Raw genomic sequence first — 24,757 nt, 5'->3', positions numbered from 1 at the left:
ACTCCAGGCCTTGACTACAGTTCCGCTCTCTAGCGCGGGGCCCTGGCACCGCCCAGAGCGGGAGGCCGGGCCGAACCATTCTGCCTCCAGAGGGGTAGAGGTCTGTCGGAGACGAGTGCCGGCGGGCGGATGAGAGTTACCGCAGAGATAAAGCACGCACGAGGGTGTTGGAGTGAAGCGAGATCTGTTTTCGTCTGTCTTCCCGGGCTCTCTACAGTCTCGGGACGGGGCGGGGACCTGGTTGCGCTTCCCCCTTGCGCTGTTCGACTTGGTACGTCCGCGCGGCGCGTAGGCGGCAGGAGTACTTAAGGCGGGCGCGGGAGGCGGAGCTGCTCAGTCCTCGCGGCGTCCCTTCGCAGTCGCCTGGAATCCTGTTGCTTGGCGGCCTGTGCGCGCGTGCGCGGACATGGCTTCAAACGGTATGTGAGAGCGCGAGGCGCCGATGGCGCGTCCCTGGGAAGCCTCGTTCCCTCGCAGCAAGGCTTTTGGCTTCTCGGTGGACCTGTGGTGGCGGGCGAGTGTGGGCTCCCGCACCTCTGGCGGGAAGCAGCGGGAGGAGGAGGAAAGGGGAGGGCGGTGTCGCCATTTTGTTTGGCTCCTCTGGCGCCTTTGGCGCGGAGACCGTGTGCTTTCTCTCACGGCCCATTCACTTGGGTCGGGTGTTGAGAGGGACGCTGCCTGGCGACGTGGAGTGAGGGGTGAGGAGGCTCCGGGGCTCCTCAGCCTCGCCCCACCCCCTCCCTCCGTTCCGGGCCTCGCTTTGTCGCAGTGCTGCATCCGGGCACTTGGTGCGCGCACGCGCCTCTCTGGCCCCTCCCCCTTCTCGGCGTGTCCCGCCCGCCCGCCTCAAGTTGGTATTGGTTTTTGTCGCGAGACCCTCGGCGGAAGGCTTCTGGTCCGGTGTTGGCCTCGCCCTGGTCCCTTGGGAAGGGGCGGGGCCTCCCTCTTCCCGCCTCCGTGGCCTCCGGGCCCGGGCGGAAACTCCTAGCTGGCCCGCGTGTCTGGGATTAGGAGAACCGCGGGGGGAATGACCAACGGGTTCAAGGACCCGGCCTGAATGTCCCACTTCTGAATTTAGTTTTCCTGAGGCAGGAAGGAAATCAAAGCGAGTCGCTTTCCGAGGCCACACCCTCTTGCTGTCATTCTCACCTAGTGCAGGGGCAGAGCTTGGGTTTCCTGCGCGGAGCTGCTGAGCTACTGCTGCTTAGCTTGTGTAAAGTGCGCTCTGCTTTGGGTGCGCATGGTAGGCGGGAACGCCATTACTTGGAGCCACACGTTGGGAGCCTTGAGTACTACGCCTCTTGGGATTAAAGAGCTTTCCTGCCTTGATTGCTTGGCTTTGCACTAAAACGTCACTTTTGCCTTAATAAGGTCTCCAAGGTTGGTTTGACAAGGTGAATGGATGTTTATAAAGACATTCGTGTTGGAGGGTCACAGTCGTTTAGCTGCTTCCTTGGGCTTGAACTCAAGCATGTAATAGCGCCAAAGTTAATCTTGACTCCTGGTGATACCACCTTTCCTCTAGAGCTGCTGAGAAGTTACAAAATGTGGTGGTGTGTGTTGCAGGCCTTGGAAAGTTCAGGGATGATCTGTATTTTGAGATTTTTTTTAAAGAAAAGATTGATCCAGGTATGGTGGCACATGTAATCTTAGGACTAGAGAGGTAGAGGTAGGCTGATCTGTTTGAGTTCGAGGTCTACATAGTGAATTCTGGGACAATCAGGAACATATTAGACTTCTGTCTCAACAAAACAAAAAGGCAAAAAGGACGTGGTGTTGGACACCTTTAACCCCAGCATTTGAGAGGCACAGGCAGACGGAGCTTTGTAATTCGAGTCCATGCTGGTTTACAGAATGAGTTCTGGAACGGTGGGGGCTATGCAGAGAAATCTTGCCCTAGAATATACAGAACCAGTTCCTCCACAAGAATGTTTGTCGATATTAGTTATCTACAGAAATCTATCTCGGTGGAATGCTTAGTGGTAGCTTGTTTAGCATGACCCAAGCAAGCCCTGTGTTCTCTTCCTGGAACAAAAGACCAAGACTTTGTGGTGTCTAGAAATTTGTGCTTTTTTTTGCTTTTTGTAATAAAACTTGCCTGGCTATTTTCATGTGTGTTACTCACAGCTGGTCTCATGAGGAACTTATGCCTGTCTTTGCAATGGCGTTTTTTGTAGATTTATTTCATCTTGAGTACCTAGTACAAAAGTTGAAGAATTTAGTTCTGTTCCATTCTTAACTAAAATGAAGACCCTTTTCTCTCTCATCTTTTACAGACTATACCCAACAAGCAACTCAAAGGTGAGTACTGTTTCTGGTTTGGGGCTAGTAGACAGCAAGGGTGATTACTTGAGTTTTATGTATTTCTGTATGCTTTTGTTCTTATTCTTTCAGTTGAAGATTACTGGTCTGTTCTTTGTTCTAGCTACGGGGCCTATCCTACCCAGCCTGGGCAGGGCTACTCCCAACAGAGCAATCAGCCCTATGGCCAGCAGAGTTACAGTGGTTATGGCCAATCAGCTGACACTTCAGGATACGGCCAGAGCAGCTATGGTTCTTCTTATGGACAGACCCAGAACAGTGAGTCTCTTAGAAAGAAGAACACATCTTCATTTCTTTCTGAATGTTAACCTTTCTTAAACCTGAAAAATACTGAAGTTCCCACATTTTCCCTATTCAGTCTCCAATTGCTAAAATTTTGTAGTCTTTTCAAACAAAAATACTGATTTGTAATTGTTTCTATGTCTGACTTACTATTTTTGTGAAAAAGCAAATTTGTTAAAGACAGATAGGATGATGGATAGAAAGGAAATGGTCTACTTGGAAGTTCTTTAAGTTTGGCTGACACCTGTGATTCATAGAGGTGTTGCCCCTTTTTACTTCACAAAGGCAAAACATTTTCTGTCCATATCAGTACATTAAAAATGTAGTTAGGACCAAGAGTGGCACACACCTTTAATTCCAGCACTCTGGGAGGCAGAGGCTAATGGATCTCTTGAATCTGAGTTAGAGACCAGCCTGGTCTACAACATGAGTTCTAGGACAGCCAAGGGTTACACAGAGAAACCCTGTCTTGAAAAACAAAAACACAGATTAAAAGGCAGTTTTTTGGGATCTTTTGTGTTATGATTAGTCGCCCAGGTGCCTAGATTTGGGATAGATAGAAGAATGGAATTGAACCCTTATTAAACAATAGTGTTAGTGAAGTTGAAGATATCGAATGCTGCTATAATCTCAGTACCTGGGATGTGGAGGTGGGAGAGGCAAGGTCTTGTTCATTGAGGACTGGTTCTCAACCTTTCATTAGGTCGAATTAGCTGCAACCTTTTCTTCATTTTGTGTGACCCCAACCATAAAATTATTTTCCTTTCTACTTTATATACTATTAATGATAACAGATATGCTCAAAGAAAGAGGTTCAACCAACAGGTTTAGAACCACTGATTTAGAAGTCGAGGCAGCTTGAATTCTGTGAGACCCTGTCTTAAAGATTGGGTGGGTGGGTGCAGAGATGACCTAGCAGCTGAGACTGGCCAGATACTAGCCTATATATTTGAGAATGGCCTCGAACCTTCTGATTTTCCTGCCTCTGAGTGTTGAGAGCAAAAGCATGTATCACAGTACTTGGTTTGTAATGGTGATGATGAAATGAACTTGTATGTGTGCTAAGTAAACACTGTCAGCTGAGCTACGTCTCTAGCTCACACCCCTTTTGCTTGAGCTAGCCTTCTTTGAGGATCAGCATGAAACAGTGTTTCAAGATTAACAAAAAAATTTTTTTTTTGGTTTTTCGAGACATGGTTTCTCTGTGTAGCCCTGGCTGTCCTGGAACTCACTCTGTAGACCAGGCTGGCCTCGAACTCTCAAACTCAGAAATCCGCCTGCCTCTGCCTCCCGAGTGCTGGGATTAAAAGGTGTGCGCCACCACCGCCCGGCGAGATTAACAAAATTTTAAAAACTAAACATCATGATTTCTCTGATACACTCTCTGTTACATGTGGAGGTCAGAGGACAGTTCTGTAGGGTCAGTTATGCCTACCTTTTCTTTTTCTACTAATTTATCCCAAGTTGTCAAGACTTCTACAGCAAGTCCAGTTAATTTTATCTTTAAGAAGTAATTTGAGATAGTTTCACTAAGATTTTTCAGACTTGCCTTAAACTGATCTTTCCCCATTCTCCTGGTAGCTGGCCTCTTGCCAGTAAATCTAATAAAATCTAAGATGACCCCCTTCCCCCAAGGTATGGGTGAATACTGGGAAGTGTATTTTTTTTTTTTCAAGCTAATTCTTGGCCCGTCCCTCTTTTCTGTTTGAGCTGAACTGGATATGTAGACCACTTTAGCCTCCTGTTGAACAGAGACCTGCCTCTGCCTCCCAAATGCTAGGATTGAAGATGAGCACTATGGGTCTGGTCTTTTTTTTTTTTTTTTTTTTTTTTTTTTTTTAATTTGTTTTTTTTTTTTTTTTTTTTTGTAGCAGGCTATGGAACTCAGTCAGCTCCCCAGGGATATGGTTCCACTGGTGGCTATGGCAGCAGCCAAAGTTCCCAATCTTCTTATGGGCAGCAGTCCTCCTACCCTGGCTATGGCCAACAGCCAGCTCCTAGCAGCACCTCAGGAAGGTAAGGTTGGGAGGGGAAAGGCCAGAAAGTGTTGGTGACCTGCTGGGTCCCTGATGGGTAATGAAAGGGAGTGGACTACAGGTAAAGCGCGCATTGGGCATTGTACAGATCGGATTTTTGGTTTTGTTTTCCGTTTAGTTACGGTGGCAGTTCTCAGAGCAGCAGCTATGGGCAGCCCCAGAGTGGAGGCTATGGTCAACAGTCTGGCTATGGTGGACAGCAACAAAGCTACGGACAGCAACAAAGCTCCTATAACCCACCTCAGGGTTATGGACAACAGAACCAGTACAACAGCAGCAGTGGAGGTGGCGGAGGGGGTGGTGGAGGTGAGGAAGTATCTTTAGTTCTGTCTCCTTATTCTCCAAATTTGCCCATCTCTTAAAATAGTGGCTTTTTTGTTTACTGAGTTTCTAATCTTGACTTTTCTTTTAGTGGTACCATTGACCCTTTCCATGATACATGTATCCCTTCACTTTTGTTGTTGAGAACTGAAACCAGAAATTTGTATATATTAAGCATACGTGACTACTAAGCACCCCTCCCCCCATAAAAAGCATTCTTTTTTTTTGTCTTCCTTCCAGGCAACTATGGCCAAGATCAATCCTCTATGAGTGGCGGCGGTGGCGGTGGTGGTTATGGCAATCAGGACCAGAGTGGTGGCGGCGGTGGTGGCTACGGGGGAGGCCAGCAGGATCGTGGGGGCCGTGGCAGGGGCGGTGGAGGTGGTTACAACCGAAGCAGTGGTGGCTATGAACCCAGAGGCCGTGGAGGTGGCAGAGGAGGCAGAGGCGGCATGGGGTAGGTGTCTCATGAGCCAGGGAGTACCTTCAGTGGGGAATGTTGCATGGATTTCCCTTGAAGTCAATCCCTAGCGCATGGTTAGTATTGTTCTCTGGGCATTATTATGCAAGGGTTTCAGTTTGTGGCCAGTAGTGTTTCTTTGTATATTCATTCCTATTATGTTTTTGTGAGAACTTGGGGCCAAAATCTCATAGCTCTGAGTAGAGATTTGGATATTGGTGCATTTATTTTCAAAGAAAAAGAATATACACAGATACATATGGATTGAAGTCATTGTTATCTCAGGCAAGAAACTTGGGAGTAAAGACTTGTTGTTTGTAAGGGAAACCTATTCTATTCCTGGGAAATATTAGGGAAACTTGTTCTGCATATTCCCATGTGTCTTCCAAAGGAGTTGGTAATGGTTAACTTGACCTCAGCTTCTAGGAATTGGCTATTTACTCATCCATATTCTGTAGTTACTTGAATCATGAGCCTGATTTACACTAATTGACTATGATTTTGTGTGTGACTTGGTTCATTTATGGGGTCATCTGACAAGTGCGCAGACTTTCAGGGTAAAATACACTTTACAGTGGTATTCTGCTTTCTTATTCCACTGTTTACCTTTTCTTGGTCAGACATCAAATCAACTTGTACCGGATCTCTTCTAGTTGAAGTAAAACCTTAGATTTGATGTTAAAACAGTTTGTCAAATCTGTTGGTGACATTGAAGGGACCTTATTTCCCTTGAGAAGGGGAAAATGTCAGTGGTATTTCTTTTTTTGAAGAAAGTAGGTTTTTTGAGTTTGTACATGGTAAGTATTCAGAGGTGGGTGGGGGCAGTCTCAAAACCATGCAAAGATAATGAAAAACTCTTGTGTGCGTGTGTTTAATGCAAAACTTAAAAGAAAAACAACTGTTATGTGACTGTTAACTTGCTCTGCATTTTATGTGCCACAGGTATGAAAGGTGACATTGCAAAATACTCCGCTCTTCTCACAGTGTAGAAGGGGTGACCCCGGGGGTGAAGGGTGATTTAAAAATAGCTCAGTAGTTAGGATATAGGGCTTAGCTGAGTTTGTCTTGCTCTAAGGGGAAATTGCCTTTGGTTATGACTTTTTATGGAATGGGGTTGGGTCTGCTTGCTGCTTTCAAAGCAAAAACCACAAAACAAACAAAACAAAACACGTGTTCAGGGCTGTCCCAGGGCCTGGTGTGAAATGTCTTCTGGGAAATTTGGGGTAGATCTTTTAAACCAACTGCTGGGTTGTCCACCACTTGCTACAAGAGGAAAAAAAAATCTACGTCAGAAGAACAACCAAGGAAAATGGGCTTTTTTTTTTCCAGAGGATATAGATACAACTTTTTAAAGTAAAATCCTTAACTGTGTCTGAGAAATTGCACACCTGTGTGTGATAAGCTCAAAGGTCAGACAAGGGTGGTCAGGAAGGGGTATATTTTAGTAGCCACTTGAATATCTTTTTCCCAAAACACCAACCCATGTTTGGGGACTATGAAAACAAAACCCAAAACAAAAACAAAAACAAAAAAACCCTTTTGTAGCCGTTGGAAGCTTCATGTCCTTTCTTCTAACTTGTCTTCTCCAGCGGAAGTGACCGTGGTGGCTTCAATAAATTTGGTGGTAAGTGAACAGAGTTTCCAAAATTCCCAACTCCCAGCAATGCTTTGTCTTGATTGTTCATTTGCAGATGTCTTAGCGTGTTAAGTGTCAAAGGTTTCTAAAGTGTCTGTAGCCACCTCCAGAAGGGGTGGGGTAGAATGCCTCCTGCTGCCAGATGTGTGCTAACCTGGAGGCAGGCAGGGATAAGCTCTTGGCAGTCTGTTACTAAATTGGTTTTACCCAAGTTAAGAAGTATTTAGTAGGCCTCTTGGTGGGTGTTGCCACATCTAGCACTTAGTGACCACACCATCATGAGCAACTGGGGGAATGTTCTGGAACATGTGGTGCCAACTTGGCTTTAGGATCCTTTTGATCAGTGTGTCCAAGGTGTGTGTGTGCGTGTGTGTGGATGTATACACAACCTCCCAAATGTTTTGTTTTAGGGAGAGGGACATGAAATAGTGCCCTGCCCTGAGGATGGTAAAGTTGGTGTATATATATTTACATTAAATAGTGATGTCAATGCAATTCTATATATGTACTGAGACAAATACATAGGAACTAGATCTGGGAAGGAAGGTATGGACTACTTCAAGAAAGATCTTTTGAGTGTGTTGCTCATGGGAAATAACCAGGTTTTAAACAGCACAAACTTGAATTCATGGAAAAAAATGGCAAATTTGAGAAGTCTCCTAGTAAGCTGGAACTTTTCTGGTTTGTTTAACAAAATGGTTTCTTGATTTGTCTAAACACTTAACGCCAAAGGCTTGGGTTCATGACTTAGGTGTCATTGTGTACAGGTACAATATTATATGGTGAATTTAGATGAACATTGGTTAAAGATGGTGTCTTGAAAAAAAAAATAGAGGCTGTATTATGAAAACATTTCTGGTCTGTTCCCTGGGACATGCTTTTAAAATACAATAGCTACTATGTACGTTTCTTATTTTCATGTTGCTTTGGGGAAACAACATGGTTAAGAATGGTTTTCAAGATGAAATTAAAATTTGTTCTACAAGGGTTGTCTTGGTGTAAAAGTTTGGAGAAACTGGATGGATGCACATCACATTGCTGGTGTTGAGTTTATGTTTCTCTTGTGAGAGAACAGGCCCAAGTTATGTATGAGCTGGTTGGTTAATTTAAATGAGTTTCTAAAGCCCCTACCCCTATCTGTGCTGAGGACATTTCCCAGCCCTAGCTGGGGGAAAACAGCATTTTCTTGAAGTGTGGCATTATCTATAGGGACTCAAAAGTAACAGATCTTAAGAGGCCCTGTCTCCGTGAGATCCGTCTAGAATTTTCTCCACTGGGAAGGCCTCAGGATAGGGTTTGGAGAGAGGCTGGAAGCAATTCCAAGAATTCCAAGAATTTGAATTTGATATTAGTTTGTTGCCTTACCTGTCCTTTCCTATTAGCTAATGGCTTCTTTTCCTTGTTTTTGTTTTCTTTTTTTTTCATGTAACTAAGGTCCTCGGGATCAAGGATCTCGTCATGATTCTGGTAAGTTCATGGTTTTTATACAGTATTAACTTGGATTTTCTTTGAAACAAAAAATACTACAAAAGTGGAGAGAGATGGGAAAGGGCTATATAAATACTAGAAACACTGGATCTAGAGGTTTAGAATGAGTGGTATTTATCATTTCTAGTAAGTCTTAGGCTTTGCTTGAGAGCTGTTCTTTTAAAGTTAGTGGTTTTAAAGTTCATAGGTAACTGACCCAGACATGTTTTACACCTTTAATCCTAGCAGGATGGTCTCCTGAGTTCAGATCTAGGCCAGCCTGCTGCTCTACAGAACTTGCTCCAGGACAGCCTGGACTATATAGAGAAACTCAGCTTTAAAAACCAAAACAAAGAAATGTACACATCTAAACTGTTGAATAACATAGGTGAATAATAAAAAGACCAGATTAAAGATGTATAAGGGAACTTTTTTTGGGGGGGAGGGTTTTTTTTTTTTTTTTTTTTTTGGAGACAGGGTTTCTCTGTATAGCCCTGGCTATCCTGGAACTCACTCAGTCCAGACTGGCCTCAAATCCACCTGCCTCTGCCTCCCAAGTGCTGGGATTAAAGGCGTGTGCCACCACTGCCTGGCTGAGGGAACCATTTTTAATAGATGTTTTTTTGATGGTATTCCTATATTACATTTGAATGTGAAATTGGCTTCATTCTTTTGTTTTCTAGTTAAAAAAGTCATCTACTTAATTATTTTGAGGCAGGATCTCTATGGCCTTGGCTCTCTTGGAACTATGTAGACTAGGCTGTTGTATAATTAGGAGATCTGGTACTGCAGAGATGGCTCAGTGGTTAAGAGCACTGAGTTCATAATCCCAGCACTTGGGAGACAGAGGCAGGTGGATTTCTGAGTTCGAGGCCAGCCAGGGCTATACAGAGAAACCCTGTCCCCCCCCCCCCCAAAAAAAAAAAAGAGCACTGAGTTCAATTTCCAACAACTACATGGTGGCTCACAACCATCTGTAATAGCATCTGATGCCCTCTTCTGGTGTGTCTGAGGACAGCAGACAGTGTACTCGCATATAAAATTAATAAATCTTTAAAAAATTCAGAGATCACTTGCCTCTTCATCATGAGTGCTGGTATTAAAGGAGCATTTCACTATGCCCTGGCATGAAAAGTGGTTTTTTAATAAGGAGTCTAGAAATGAAAGTTTGAAAACTGGTTTCTGTATTAGGTGTCAGTGTTTCAAGGACAGTAAATGTAAAATTTTTGAAGGTGGTAGATAATATTCAAACATTAGAATAAGGATAGATTGTTTTGGATTATCTAATAAGATACTGTGTAACTAGTAAGAATCCTGAGCGCTTTTCTTGAAAGCTTTAATATCAAGCACTTACATACTGTTCGTATGCCTCATTAACTTTGTCTTTCCTGTGCTCTTCAAATCTCTTTCATCTGTTGTTGAACAAGCAGAACAGGATAATTCAGACAACAATACCATCTTCGTGCAAGGCCTAGGCGAGAATGTTACAATTGAATCTGTGGCTGATTACTTCAAGCAGATTGGAATTATTAAGGTACTTGTTAAATAGAGAGTAGGTACTTCCTCCTAACTGTATTACAGGCTCTGAGACTTCACATGTCATTAGAAACAAGTATTTGTGATTCTCAATAATAAAAACAATCTTGTTGGCTTTTTTGAGATTGGAGTACAGTCCATTTTTCAAAAATACATTTAAACTGTTTATTCCCAGCAGAGACAGGTGATTTCTGATCTAGGTTCATGGCTATCCTGGTCTATATGAATTCCAGAACAGATAGGATTTTGTAGAGACTATTTCTCAAAAAATAAAATTCAGTGGAATGTTGGGATTTTAGGTGTATGTCTCTTAAGTCTAGCAAAACCAAATAAATGGTTGTTGCTACCTTTATTTAGCAACATTTAGTTCTTGTTTTTTAAGAAGAAACCACAAAAAGATACATCTGATGAAGAACTTGCTCCAAAACAGAGTGTAAACCATGGCTAAGTTTAAGTCACATGACGGGAAGAGTAATTGATTGGTTAGAAGGGAGGTTTGGTCTCTAAGGGCTCTACATTTGTAGATAGAACTAACTTTAGGTCAGCTGTGTTTACTTTGAACTTGTTCAGATTAAAACAGTATAACAAAACAACTGTGTAACATTGCTATTTAGGTGGTATTGTAAGGACTGTGAAGTTTTGGTGCTTTGTTGGAGATTGAGCCCTGTGAATTGTTGCTAAGACTTGTATCCATTGAGTACATCCGTAGCCTGTGGAGTGATAAAGGGAGTGCAGTAAATTGTATGTAGGCTATATACAAATATTAGGCCAAGACCTGCATGTATCATCTAAAAATTGAAAATTCATTTTGTTTTGTTCAGACAAACAAGAAAACTGGACAGCCTATGATTAATCTGTATACAGACAGAGAAACCGGGAAGTTGAAGGGTGAGGCAACAGTCTCATTTGATGACCCACCTTCTGCTAAAGCAGCTATCGACTGGTTTGATGGTATGTATTAAAATAGAGGGGGGTGGTTGGGCTAGGGAAACAAGTTCCATTTTGGGAGTTCAAGTCTTCTGGCACCTAGTTTTTTTTTTTTATTGCGTATGGAAAGACATTTGATGTTCAGACAGTGACTTGGAGATACAGTTCTTTTACGTGGTTCACAGGGATGGAACTGGAGTGGTCAGGCTTGCCATTGGGCACCTTTACCTGATGAGCCATCTCGTAGGCTTTTGGCACTTTATCTGTCATTTTAGTGTAGTCTCATTTTTGTTCATGTCCCACTAGTTTATAAATCTTTCCAAGAAAGAAGACAGTCTTAGATCTTAAAAGTGTTTTGGATCTGCAGGTCTCAGCATTTATTTACATGGGTGGGCAAGTACAGAGGTCAGTGAACAAACCATCTGGGATAAATTCCTTTTACCATGTGGGCTCATGGGATCGAATATGGGTCATCAGGCTTGGGGTGGCAGCCACTCTCACCATCTTGCTTTTTTTGTATGGTGCTGGAGTTGTAAACCAGGTCCTTCCATATTATACTGCAATTCCAGCCCCCCTTTGTCTTTTGAGAGAGAGTTTCTCTGTGTAGCCTTGGCTGGTCTCAAACTAGAGATTTGCCTCTCGAGGGCTAGGATTGAAGGTGTGTGCCACCACTTATCAGTACCAAAACCTTTATAGCTACTTTTAAAAAATATTCTGACTTTTAAAAATTAGAGTAAAGCTGGGTATGGTGGCACACGCCTTTAATCCCAGACCTTGGGAGGCAGAGGCAGGTGGATCTCTTGAGTTTGAGGTCAGTTATGGCTACATAGTGAGTTACCCTGTCCCAAACAAATAGTAAGTTTCCATATAGGGTTTTCATACATATTTACCCACTGTTATTTCTTTAGGTAAAGAATTCTCTGGGAATCCTATTAAAGTTTCATTTGCTACCCGCCGAGCCGACTTCAATCGGGGTGGTGGGAATGGTCGTGGAGGCCGAGGGCGAGGAGGTGAGTCTTTTACTTTTTTTCTGATTTAAAGAGGTTATGGAACACAGTGCAGAAGATGATGAAAATAAATTTTATGGAAGAGATAGGCCTAAGAAAATGGTTAATGATTGCATCTGTACTAGGACCCATGGGCCGTGGAGGCTATGGAGGAGGTGGCAGTGGTGGCGGTGGCCGGGGAGGATTCCCCAGTGGAGGTGGTGGAGGTGGAGGACAGCAGCGAGCTGGAGACTGGAAGTGTCCTAATCCGTGAGTAATTTGGCTTTTTTAAAGTCCTTGTGTGATCCTTGATACTATTTTAAGAGCTTGGAAGGTTTTTTTTTTTAAACTACTGAGTGTCAAGGTCACATTGTCAATGGAAAACTGAGTTAATACTTTACCTAGGGAAGGTTAGTTTACAGTCTTTGAACATACAATCCAAGTGCATGTCTGGAACTTAAGAAAGAATAGAACCCTATTTTTCTTTTTTTTCACTTCAGTTTTTAAAAGAGTTTGTTTGGTCCTGGCTGTCTTGCAGCTTAATATAAAGATCCAGCTGGCCTCAAACTTAAAAGATATACCTGTCTCTGCCTCCCAAGTGCTGGGATTAAAGGCCTGTACCCCAATCACCTGGCTTTTAGTTACTTTCCCATTGCCATGATGAGACACTATGAACAAGGCAAACTTATAAAAAGATAGTGTTTTAACTTGTGGCTTACAGTTTCAGAGGGTAGCGTTCATGACCATAGTGGTGGGGAGAATGGAGTGGAGCAGGCAGGCATGGCATGGGGTGGTAGCTGAGAACTCATATCTTGAGGTAGTAACTGAGGAGAGAGACTTGGGCTTTTGAAGTCAGTACCTTAGCCCACCTCCTAACCCTTACCACCTGGGAACCCAGTATTCAAACATGGGCCTAAGCCTCCATTGTCATTCCGATCACACAGACACAAGGTACTAAGACCTGTGACTGAGACTGTGACTGAGACGTGAAGTGAGTAGGTTCATGTGCAGATAACAGTGGAGTGAAACTTGACTTCAAACATGAATTACTGAGACTTTGTGTGGAAAGCTGACCTGTGGGAAACCGAAACTGGAAAGGTTGAAAGGTGGTTTAGGGTTAATAATACTTAGTTTTGGCTCTTGGTGAGAAACCAGCTCTTGAAGTCTTGTGAATTCAATTTCTTAGATTGTACCTCTTACAAATTAATTGCCTTTCATTTCTTTAGTACATGTGAGAACATGAACTTCTCTTGGAGAAATGAATGCAACCAGTGTAAGGCACCTAAGCCAGATGGCCCAGGAGGGGGACCAGGAGGCTCTCACATGGGTAAGAAGGGAACAGAGCTGGCATTGAGGTCCAGAAAGAGCCCCACACTTTAGATTTGCAAGGGTAGTGGGAGGGAAGGTAGAAGAATTGAGGATGATAAGTGACTGACTCTCTTTGTTCTAGGGGGAAACTATGGAGATGATCGACGTGGCAGAGGAGGATATGATCGGGGTGGCTACCGGGGCCGAGGCGGGGACCGCGGGGGCTTCAGAGGGGGCCGGGGTGGTGGGGACAGAGGCGGTTTTGGCCCTGGCAAGATGGACTCCAGGTGAGTAAGGCAAAACAAAAGTCAAGAAAATTGGTTAGAGATCATGAGGAAATAAGGTTTCCCTGGGGAAGGACAGCTTAGCAGGTTACATTTTTGAGAAGGAGAAGAATTCAGAACACAGTCTTGAGGCTGATTTGTTTTAAAATCATTTGTTGGGTAGCAGAGTCAAGTAGGGTATTTGGAGGGTGTGGATGGGTAGTTTGGTAACTCTCAATCTAACAGATAATGTTTTCTTTTAGGGGCGAGCACAGACAGGATCGCAGGGAGAGGCCATATTAGCCTGGCTCCTGAAGTTGTGGAACTCTTCTGTACCCAGTGTTACCCTTGTTATTTTGTAAACTTACAATTCAGAGTCGCTCATGGATATTTTCGGGGAGGGGGGGCAGTGTGTGTATGTGTGTGTGTGTGTGTATGTCAGACTACCCTAATTGTAACCATATCTCTGGTTCCCATTAAAAACCATCATTTTAGTTAAATTCTGGTTCCCCCAGTTTACTTTCTGAAGAATGGGTCCATATTAATGTGGGGTAATATCCCCCAGAAATTGTCCTGTGCAGCAAGAATTGAAATAATTTATTCCTACCTAGCAGGAAGTAGGATAAAGTAATCTTGATGTAGGAGAGAAAAGACAATTTGTCTTGAGTGGTTTCTAAGAAATGGTATTTTCTGAAGAAAAGGACCATACATAAAATGGTCTAAGTGGATCACTTTTACATCTTGCCTAAATCCAGCTGTCTGTAGATCATTTGAAATTTGATGCTTCGAACTTCATCGTGTTTCAGCTAGAATTATAAAATTATGGAAGATTAATATAGTCCTGACCTTAAAATTAAAACTGCTTCCTGGGTATTAGGATTTAGGTGTGTGCCATTCCTGGCTACAATTCTTTTAAGGAAAGTTGAACAATAAAGGGGAAACGGGCAAAGTCAGTCAGTGGGTGGTGAAGCCTTTTTACTTGTTACATTTAATAACTTGCCCTTATTTGGCAACCACTTTTTTGAATTTTTAAATTAGTATGTAGAACTGAAAACTAGCCATGACAGGTATACGTTGGTAATCCCAGCACTGGGGAGGTAGGATTTCCAGCTTGATTGAGCTACTTAGTAATAATAATACACTGTCCCAAAGCTGACAAACCCAAACCAGTTGGGCATGGTTATGGATTCCTATATTCCTGGTACTTGGGTGTGGAGGCAGGAGGATCAGAAGTTCAAGGCCAGGGCTGGAGAGATGACTCGGTGGTTAAGAGTGCTGACTGGTCTTCCAGAAGTCCTGAGTTCAATTCTCAACAACCACATGGTGACAACCATCTGTAATGGGATCTGGGTTCTGGTGTGTCTGATGACAGCTACAGTGTACTCATATACATAAAAAAAATTCTTTTAAGAAAAATTTCAAGGCCAATATGGACTGCAATCAAGCGCTTTCCCCGCAAAGGGCAATTCCTCCCAAAATGGGCAAGCATCATGTTTTAGAATGTAACACAAACAGTAAACTGAAACTTGCTGTTATGTTATTTTTTGTATCATGCTTTATTTTTCTGAGATAGGGTTTTTCTTTATAGACTAGGCTGGCCTTGAACTGAGATGTGTTTGCTTCTGCTTCCATAGTGTTGGGATTAAAGGCGTGCACCACCAACCCCCAGATGTAACATGCTTTAAGAATGCACATCTTACTTTTCCTGGATTAAAGATGAGGTGTATCCAACCAATTGCATGGTTCTTGAGCATGAACTTGCTATTTATAGGTGACACTGTTACTTACAAAGTAAGGTTACAGTTAAAACTGCCTGGGGCAAAGATGGGTTTTGTGTTCTTCTAGATACTAGACCACAATCTTTAGTAATATTGGACAAGAGCTGCCCACTGATTCTTCCCTCTACTGAAGGTTTTTTGGATGATCTTGCCATTTAGCCTTTTCATGCCTTGTATAGGGGAGTCCTTGAAATTTTAGGAATCCAATGGACTTGGAGAGATGGCTGAGCAGTTAGAGCAACTGGCTGTTAATTTCCAGCAGCGACATGTGTGGCTCACAATCATCTATGGGATCTGATGACCTCTTCAGGCATACAAGTGTACACATAGAGCACATAAAATCTTTTAAAAGTATGAATTCTAGGTAGATGCTTTATTTCCAGCACTTGGGAGGCAGAGGCAGTCAGATCTCAGTTCAATGTCAGCTTGGCTAGTTGCAGGATAGCTAGGGCTATACTGAAAAACCCTGTCTAAAAACAAAAATTAAAAATTGTTGCCAGTTTTCCCAATACTGGGATTATAGACAGGCACCATGTCAGCCTGATTTGTAAAGAATTTCCATGTTTGTATAGAAGGTGATAGTTGAAGTATACCTTACAAATATATCAAGACCTGGGGCTGTTAAGTGGTTTCTTGCTGAATTGTGCCCCTCCCCCACAACTACTATCCTAAGTCATAAATTGAAGTTTTTTTGCTGAAGTGTAGTTCCCCCTACACTGGGTTTCCTTATGTAGCCCTGGCTGTCCTGGTATACTTGCTCTGTATACCAGGCTGACCACCTACAGAGGAATTATTTCATCTTCAGAGCTAGTGACTGGAGTAGGAAATCATGGTTGTATTAGAGGTTTACCTGCTTGCAGTGAAGGAGTAGGCATGCTTTAAGGTTTAATGTTCTAAATGCCCTTTGGGTAGTGTTTTTGTTACACGTGGTGCATGTGTGGGAACTCTTAATGCCTGGATAAGAATCAGAGCCAAGATACAGTAATGTACTTGCATCTGCTAATTTAATATGCTGTTTATTTGATGTGTTAATTTTGAGAAGCACTCTTTCATGTACTAGGGTGCTAACAGATTGTTTCCTTAATCCATATAGCTAGAAGGAATGAAGATTAAAGCTTTTTTTTTGTTCTCTAGTTTTTAAAAATTCATTTATGTGTGTGGATTGTTTACATATGTTAGGTGTGGGTATGTGCAGAGACTAGAAGACTGGAGGATCCTTAGGGGGTAGTTACTACAGGCAGTTGTTAATCATATGTTGTGGGTGCTGAGAATTAAACTCAGGTCTTGTAGGACCAGTATGTGCTTTCTTGGTGTTTTTTTGTGTTTTGGAGACTGGGTCTATAGCCCTGGCTGTCACGGAATTCGTCTAATATGTCCTGTTCACCTTGGAGACATTCTTTCCTGCCCAGAAGTCTCAAAAGTTGAAGTTTTTTTGTTTTGTTTTGTTGTGTTTTTCGAGACAGGGTTTCTCTGTCTCTGTGGAGCCCTGGCTGTCCTGGAACTCACTCTGTAGACCAGGCTGGCCTCGAACTCAGAAATCCGCCTGCCTCTGCCTCCCAAGTGCTGGGATTAAAGGCCTGCGCCACCACCGCCCGGCTGAAGTTTTTATTACCAGATAACTAGTGCCCGTTGTTTGGTACTGAGATTAGTATAGCAATGTGAGTAGATGAAATAAATGGATGGACACAATGTCATAGTGCCAGGTCACCATGGGTGACAGGATTGTGACATCCAGTGTTTTGTTTTTGACTCTGACTTAATGCTCTTAGCTTCATTCTTGTAATAATACCCAGACAAGTAATAGCCTTTCTTGTTTCTCTTAACTTATAGAGAAGAGTTCCCATTGTCTGCACCTTGATTCATTTTGAACGGGGACTCAGTTGTACGGGCTGGTATTGAAGTCACTGTACCACAGGTTGGCTCTGGATTCATGATTTTCTTGCCTCCCTCAGCTTTTTTGAATGGCTGGGATTTTAGCAACTTTCATACATTGCAAATGTTACTGAATTACTGGAAACAGTTTTTTATCTTTTTGTTGTAGGTGCTTGTAATTGATCTTGACCTATGAGTACTGTGTTTTTACACATTCATGCACATACATACACGCCTTTTTAAAAATATAAATGTTTCTTTTTCTTTAAGATTTTACTTTTGTGTGTGTATGTATGTGAGAGTACACTGTAGTTGTCCTCAGACACACGAGGAGAGAACATGAGATCCCATTACAGATGGTTGTGAGCTACCATGTGGTTGCTGGGAATTGAACTCAGAACCTCTGGAAGAACAGTCAGTGCTCTTATCTTAACCTCTGAGCCAACTCTCCAGGCCCCCCCCCCTTTTTTAATGATATGTGGTTTGTACATCTAATCCTAGGACTGGGGCAGAATCAGGTGGATGGATCACTGAGTTCAATGTCAGCCTAGTTGTAGGCCAGCCAGGCCTATGTAGTGAGGTACTGTGTTCTGCCTGTTTTGTGTATGCTGGTGCATATGTGCAGTTGGTTATATGTGTAAATGAGAGAAAATGTATGTTATTTCAGTTGCTCTTGTGGGTTCTAGGAGTTGAAATGGCATCATTTTATAGCAAGAACGCTTAGCTATCTTTACCTGACAGATTTGTAAAAACATGTTCTTTGATAAACAGCTGTGCTCATATTTTTCCCTGTGCAAAGTGGCATATGAGGATTAGCCACAGAATATGTTAATTTACTTACACGTGGCTGTCCATGAGCTCCTTCATAGAATAGCCCAGCCTCACAACCTCAGTTCTTTGCCCAGATGTAGTTCCAGGTGATGTTACAAGTTAGGGACAACTTGTGGAGTTTGTGGGTGGGACAAGGGGTTTTGTCCGTCTGTTTGCCTTCAGTTCTCAATGCCTCTCACTATCTTCCCCCCTCCCTTTATACAAGTTCTGTGTTTCAGCATATAGTTTAATAGTGCGTAGAATTGCCAAGAGTTCCAAGGGCCGGGAACTGAGGGCTGGTGCTCTGATTTTACATGTTTCTTTAGAACAGGTCTAGGTCTTTGTAGCTCAATTGGGTTGAAATAACAGGGTCTCACTGTAGCTCTGGCTGCCCTGGAACTCACTGTATAGACCCGTCTGACCTCAAATTCAGAGATCTGCCTACTTCTGCCTCCTGAGTGCTGGATTAAAGCTGTGCACAACCACCACCACCACCACCTGGCTTTTTTGTTTGTTTCTATTCACTCATTTAAGTTTGATATTTAATATTTTAAGAAGGTTTGTTTTTGAGACATGGTCTCTGTATGTAGCCCGGTTGTCCTAGAACTCACAATTTAGGCTGGTCTTGAACTCAGTCTGCCTCCAGAGTTCTGGAACTAAAGATGTGCTCCATCACCACCCCCATGAGATATATATTTTTTAATGTGTAGGAGTAATTTTGTGAATGTATAATTTTGCCTGCATGTATCTATGTGTACCACGTGCATCCCTGGCTATATATAGTGGTCTGAAGAGGGCACCAGATTCTTAGACTCAAGTAACGGATGGTTGCGAGTCACCATGTGGGTGCTGAGAACTGAACTCAGGTCCTCTGGAAGAGCAGCAAGTATCCTTAACTGTTGAGCAATCTCTCCAGCATTGATTCTGTTTTTTTTTTTTTTCCTCCTCCAGACAAGGGTCTCAGCACAGGCTGTTGTTGAACTTACTAGTTTCTGGGAATGACCTGGCAAACCAGTGATTAGAGGTCTTGAAGAAGACACTTGTCTGGTCTCTCTCTGTACAGCACTGTGCATATATGAATACTTGTATACCACATGCAGATTACCTGCTGGGGATAGTGGTTCACGTCTATAATCACAGCACATACTGTAAAACACTCACACTTAGAATTGTTGGTGTTTTAGTTCACAAAGCTTTGTGAGTACTGCAAAAATTACGTAGCTGGTATTATTTTGTATATTTCATTTTCTTTGGTATATGCCCAGAAGTGATACTGCTGTATTTGCATTTATTGAGCTTTTGGAGACAAGTTAATGACAGATGCCCATCATTTCTTGGTGTTCCGAAGCCAAAGCAGGAAGACAAGTTTCAGGTCTTTGTGGTGTTGGCCTAAAGAGAATAGAATAACTGCCATGAGCATGTTAGCAGATTTGACCTAAGGGCATTTGTTTATGGTGGCTAGCAATGTAAGGCTCTGGGAAGTTCAATCAAGAGTTGTTAGAGCCCATTGAGTCTGGGATGAGAGGCATGGTAGACTGTACTTCCACTAATGTATAGTGTAGTCATAACTCTAGGCTGTAGTTTCAGTCTTTTGGTATACTGTGTGTGCTGGGGAGGAGGAAGGCTATTTTGTTTGAGAGAGTGCTATAAAGTCAACTTTTAAATTGCTTTTTTCTCCATCTACCATGTAGTTATTCGTCTACCATTTTATTTTTTTGGAAACTGTAGCCTTGGCTGGCCTGGAACTCCCTATGTAGACCAAACTGACCTAAAACTCATGTATCTGTCTCTATAAGTGCTGGTATTAAAGGTAGGTAACCACCAAACCCGGCCAAATGATTTTTAATTGTGTATATGAGTGAATACCACTTGTTTGCATGTATTTTTGAATGCCAGAAGAGGATTTTAGGCTCTCAGGTGCTTGGAGCAAAACTCTAGAAATCTAGTCAAGTATGTTTAATTGATAAGCCATCTATCCAGCTCCTCTAACATCTTTCAAAAAGTGAATTAACAGGCTGGCTTGGGATGGGTAGGGCCATGCGAATAATAACCTTTGAAGAGTTTTTTCAGGGTATTCATGTAACCACCACCTCAGGAGGTATCAGTGTTACCCAACTGGAGAATCTTTGGAATGTCTGAGGTTTTACAGAAACTTGTGACATGTAGGAACCTTGCTGTTATCTAGGCTTTTGATTTCATTTTTTCCAGAGTTTTATTAAGTCTAGTTAGTTTATTGTGGCTGTCTTAGTTACTTTTCTATTGCTGTGGTAAAACACCCTGACTAGTGCAACTTACTGAATTTAATTGGGTTTACAAAGTGTTAGAATCTGTGATAGTAGAACAAAGGGTATCAGGAACAGTAGAGTTCATATCTCAAGACTGCCACCAAGAGGCAGAGAGCACACAAGGCCCAACTTCCAGTGTTACAGCCTCCTCCAGTAAGACCACAACACCTAAACAATTTTACCAACTTTCCATTTAAACCATCAGTCTACAAATAAAAGGTAATTCTCACCCTTGTGGGAAAAACTAAACTTGTGCAGGTTGACATGGTCTGAGTAATCCTTTCTAAACTTAATATACTGTTTATCTATTAGTAAAACAGGTAATTTAATAACCAAAACCTAGAATAATTAGGGCCAGAGGTGCTGGAAGTTTCAGGTGTTTTTAAGCTTTGGAGTACTCATATTTGGTGTATATTGGTCTTAAGAAATGTGAATTTACTTGATACATACCTTAGCTTGAAGGTAATTTCATGTAGTCATAGTGTGCTTGTATCTTGATGGTGACCTGCCAATGTCAGGTGAAAATATTGACTTAAATATTTTTGAAGTGGAATCTTACTCATGTTTAGCACAGGATGCCAGTTGGTTATTAGGACTATAGGCATGTACCTACTAACTGACTAGAAGTTGCTTTTTGGGAAAAACAAAACAACAAACAGATGGGAATGGGTGTTCCTTTTCCCCAGGCTGGCCTCCAGCTGGAGCTCAGGACGACCTTGAGCACTGCTTCAGTTCTACTTCCAGGTTCCTATCCCGACTTTCTCATGATGGACTGTAGCATTCGAAAGCCAGATAAAGCCACTTGTGGTGTTTGTCACAGATAATGGAACCCTAATTAGGATACCAATTAACACAGAAACGAGCCATTGGGTTTTTCAGAGGTCATCCAGGCATACATTCTCTGCCTGACCTTTCTTCCTGTGATTTATCTTTACTATTTAATTATGTATATACAGTGTGTGTCTGGGGATTTGTGCGTATATGTGGCCAGAGGCTTTGGATCACTCTGGAGCTTGAGTTAAGGTGGTTTTGAGCTGTTCTGGGAACCAAACTGTCCCTATCCCTGCCTCAGGATATGCTTCCTGCTTCCTCTCACTATGTGGTCTCTTTGTCTACACAGCTGTCTTTTCCTTTCTTTGGATTTACATATTTTGTGAGCTATGGGTATTTGTCTTCATGGGTATATGTGTGTGCATCAAGTGTGTGCCTATGAATGGTTGTGAGGTAATATGTGGGTGCTGGGAGCGGAATCTGGATCCTTTAGAACAGCAAGGGCTCATAATTGCGGAGCTGTCTGACCCCATGTCTCTCTGACCACATGGCTAAGACTGCCTCTCACTCTGGAGCTCAGGCTGTCCTGAAACACTGTAGACCAGGCCTCTGCCTCTTGATTGCTGCAATTATGGCATAAGGGTATATGGCATGTATAGGCCCAGCTCTATATATGGGTTTTTATAACTAGCATAAGTCTAGCTTGGAGTGGCTTTTATTGTTCAAAATTTAAGGTTGAATAGATGATTTGAGAAGGCAAATTTATCTTGCATAGCACCCACCTGTAGTCCTAGGACTTGGGTGGGAGACATCAGAAAAATCACAAGTGATGCAGTGAGTCCTCAAAAACATGTGCCTGGAAGCATGGTGGCATACAACTTGAATCTTACCACTCAGTCAGAGGTAGATAGGTCTTTGAGTTTGAAGCCACCCTGGTCTATATAGTGAGACTCAAGATGCTCCCCGCACCCCCACCCCAAACAAAAAAGGCAAAAATGTTTGTCTTTTCTTTTGTAACTTTAAATTTTGTCAGGAGATTGGAGCATCATTAAGAGATTGGCGTGAGCTATGATGTTGGAAGTTTCTGAGTGACTCCAGTGGTGCTTGGGGCTGCTGGTGACAAGTATAGCTTTGAGTTATTCTGTCAGTTTGTCCAGTGCCTACAACAGCTCTGGGCAAGACTGATCTGAACAGTGGTCATTCTTGCTTGTAGTGTTTCCTGTAGCTGGTTTTCTATACTTTGTGGCTTCTTTTTCCCAACCTTTATCCCAACTCTACCACCTCTGGCTTTATCCTCTACCACTAGATAGAGAAACTAAGAGGGGAAAAGGTGTTAGCAAAGTCTCTGAATCAAACTTCCTTCTTCCTTCTTCATGGTTATTAACAAACTGCAAACAGCCCCCCTTGAATAACCGCCAGCCATGCCTCTCAGGGGCCCTAGCATTTATGTATCCTCTGAAAAGTTCCCAGAATTCCAAATGTCACACAATTGCAGCATTTATCTACAGCTGGCAAAACCATGCTTCTGCTAGAGCTCAAGGCAAATCGTGTGGTTAGGTGCTTCAAATAGTTCAAAGCAGTCCAATATCCCTGGGATTAAAATGGCAGCACATTCTTAAAATATTTTTGTGTTTTTTTTTTTTTAAAGAAACCAAAATTGCAGAAGTCTTATTTGTTTGTTTAACTTTGGGCACTGGAGATGTATAGGGCTGTTTTGTGGGTTAGCTTTAGCTACAACCAGGATTGGAAGGTGCTTTTAGATATGTGGAAAGAGTTGACACTAATGTGCATGTCCCGGTGCTGTTAAGTGATGAGCTAGGTCTTGTTATTCTCACTTTGTGGAGGGATGCTGACATAGAGTTTTCATCATCACTAATAAGACCAGGAGCTGGTGTTTGAATTTTCATCCTTCCTATTTTCTACTCTTAAATCACTCTAATGCCAAAAAATCTGACTTCTTAGAACTGAGTTCTCCCAGGAAAAAATACAAAGGGATAGGGGGGAGTCCCTGTTTGTGTGTGTGTGGGAGGGCATGCATACCAGGGCTTTTATGTAGAGGTTGTGCAACCTTGGGTATTGGTCCTTGGTTTCTACCATGTTTGAATTACTGGAGTTTACAACTCAAGAGTTGTTCTGGGAGCTTTAATCTCCAATTAAAGGTGGGTACCACCATGCCCAGCCCATTTAAGATTCTGTGTTCTTTTTTTTTTTTCCATAATTACACTATTTTCACAGGAGAGGTAGAGGTACCAGCAGGTTACCAAGGAGGCCCAGAATACCAAACACCTAACTTCACTCCCTCCACTTGGTCTGGTCTAAAGCCTCTTAGCTGTAACAGATTGGATCTCCCTGGTTTTAGACTAACGGCTTAAGTAATGACCAAAGCTGGTTATAGGAACAGATTCTTAGGACACCTGAACTTCAAGCTTGGTCCTTAAGCCCCATTCAGCCCCATCTTCTCTCATACTCTTTTCCACATATACTCCACTATCTGTTCACAGTTGGCACAAAACACTTGGATTACAACTCTGGAAAGCCTTGAAGCCTACTTGTCTCAGCATGTTCAAAGGCACACCCACTGGCTCAGAACATTCTCAGTATCTCTAAGACTAAACCATTGCCACAGTATATTTTCACAAGGACCCTTCAAATAGACTGGATATACTAATAAAAGACAACCTTTTTTTGTCCTTTCCAACCACTAATAAGATTTTGCATGAACTTGTTAGGCATGGTAGCCCAAGCCTTTGATCCTAGCCCTACTTAAACCAGTCAGGGATGTAGGAGTAGTGAGACCTTGACTCAAAAAAGTCCCTAGGTAGGGCTGAGTGTAGCTACTGGGCTGTGGGTGGAGCTCAATTGTACAGAGCCTCTCTACCACTTGTGCATTCTGGCTTTGTCTTCTTTCCCTTGAATGATGGCAATCCCAACATTAATGTTGGTTAATCCCAACATTGCTGAGAGACCAGAAAGTACAGATGAGGCAGAAACAGAATGGCCCTGAAGCTCACAGCCCAGAGTGTTAGTATATATACAGCAAAAAGAACAGGAATTCCCTACCCCAAGGTAAGAAAACTGAGAACTGACTCCAGAGTTTGTCTTCAAACTTCAGTGCAGACATGTACCTGTGTTCATATTCACACAATACAATCTTAATTTCTTTAAAAAAGGATAAGCCCTTGGGGTTGGAGGGATGATAACTGCAGTTAAGTAATGACTGTTCTTTCCTAGGGGAAACTCACGTTAAATTTCCAGCATCATGTGTTGGCTCAGCCAGTAACTCCTGTTCCAGGGAATCTGATGCCCTCTTCTGGCTTTGGTGGGCACTACATGCACATGGTGCAGAGACATACAAACAGCCCCCCATACCCTAAATCCACACACAAGGGGGAAAAAAAAAACTTGGGCTGGGCATGGTGATGCATGCCTTTATTTATTTATATTTATTATATATATTTATATGTATTTATATTTATTTATATTTATATATTTATATATATTTATAATTTATTTATAGCACTCAGGAGGCAGAGGTGAGCAGATCTCTTGAGTTAGAAACCAGCCTTGTCTAGACAGGAGTCCCCATACCCCAAAGTCTTCTATGGACTTTTTTTTTTTTTTCTAGGTGCCTTTCCAAGTCCTGTTGCCTGTTTAGTTTTGTTTTTGTTGTTTGTTTCTCTTTTCTTTTTTTTTTTTT

At 42.5% G+C, this 24,757-nt stretch overlaps 2 protein-coding genes across 4 annotated transcripts in view; one reads left to right on the top strand and one right to left on the bottom strand.

Annotated features, from left to right (window-relative positions):
* Positions 1 to 329: 329 nt before the first annotated feature.
* Fus (FUS RNA binding protein) lies at positions 330 to 14,044 on the top strand. Of its 2 annotated transcripts, none has more exons than XM_028769352.1 (15): positions 330 to 419; positions 2,277 to 2,301; positions 2,426 to 2,580; positions 4,479 to 4,620; positions 4,759 to 4,946; positions 5,202 to 5,418; positions 7,011 to 7,045; positions 8,492 to 8,524; positions 9,955 to 10,058; positions 10,882 to 11,011; positions 11,896 to 11,997; positions 12,120 to 12,243; positions 13,200 to 13,300; positions 13,424 to 13,568; positions 13,808 to 14,044. In XM_028769352.1, the coding sequence occupies exons 1-15, from the start codon at positions 407 to 409 to the stop codon at positions 13,845 to 13,847; spliced, it is 1,554 nt and encodes a 517-aa protein (XP_028625185.1). In that variant the 5' UTR covers positions 330 to 406; the 3' UTR covers positions 13,848 to 14,044. The 2 variants fall into 2 exon arrangements, with proteins under 2 accessions (XP_028625185.1, XP_028625184.1); XM_028769351.1 differs by having other exon boundaries at positions 4,476 to 4,620.
* Positions 14,045 to 19,272: 5,228 nt separating this feature from the next.
* The window catches only part of LOC114622897 (apoptosis-associated speck-like protein containing a CARD), a 7,286-nt gene continuing 1,801 nt past the window's right edge, over positions 19,273 to 24,757 (bottom strand). The window contains exons 4-5 of one of the 2 annotated variants that reach the window (XR_003711691.1): positions 20,740 to 20,794; positions 19,273 to 19,393 (exon numbers count right to left, since the gene is read on the bottom strand). The gene's annotated coding sequence lies outside the window, so the exon portion shown is untranslated. The remainder of the gene's footprint in view (positions 19,394 to 20,739; positions 20,795 to 24,757) is intronic. The other variant, XM_028769472.1, reaches the window with a different exon arrangement.

The sequence above is a fragment of the Grammomys surdaster genome, unplaced genomic scaffold (genome assembly GCF_004785775.1).
Source record: "Grammomys surdaster isolate TR1022 unplaced genomic scaffold, NIH_TR_1.0 192, whole genome shotgun sequence".
Lineage (NCBI taxonomy): Eukaryota > Metazoa > Chordata > Mammalia > Rodentia > Muridae > Grammomys > Grammomys surdaster.
This window is presented reverse-complemented; position numbering and strand designations above follow the sequence as displayed.

What these genes read in the sequence shown, in the direction of transcription:
- Fus (XM_028769351.1), top strand. An exon ending in TTATGGACAGACCCAGAACA is followed by an intron (nt 2,581 to 4,475) that starts GTGAGTCTCTTA and finishes TTTTTTTTGTAG; the next exon opens with CAGGCTATGGAACTCAGTCA. An exon ending in CCTAGCAGCACCTCAGGAAG is followed by an intron (nt 4,621 to 4,758) that starts GTAAGGTTGGGA and finishes TTTTCCGTTTAG; the next exon opens with TTACGGTGGCAGTTCTCAGA.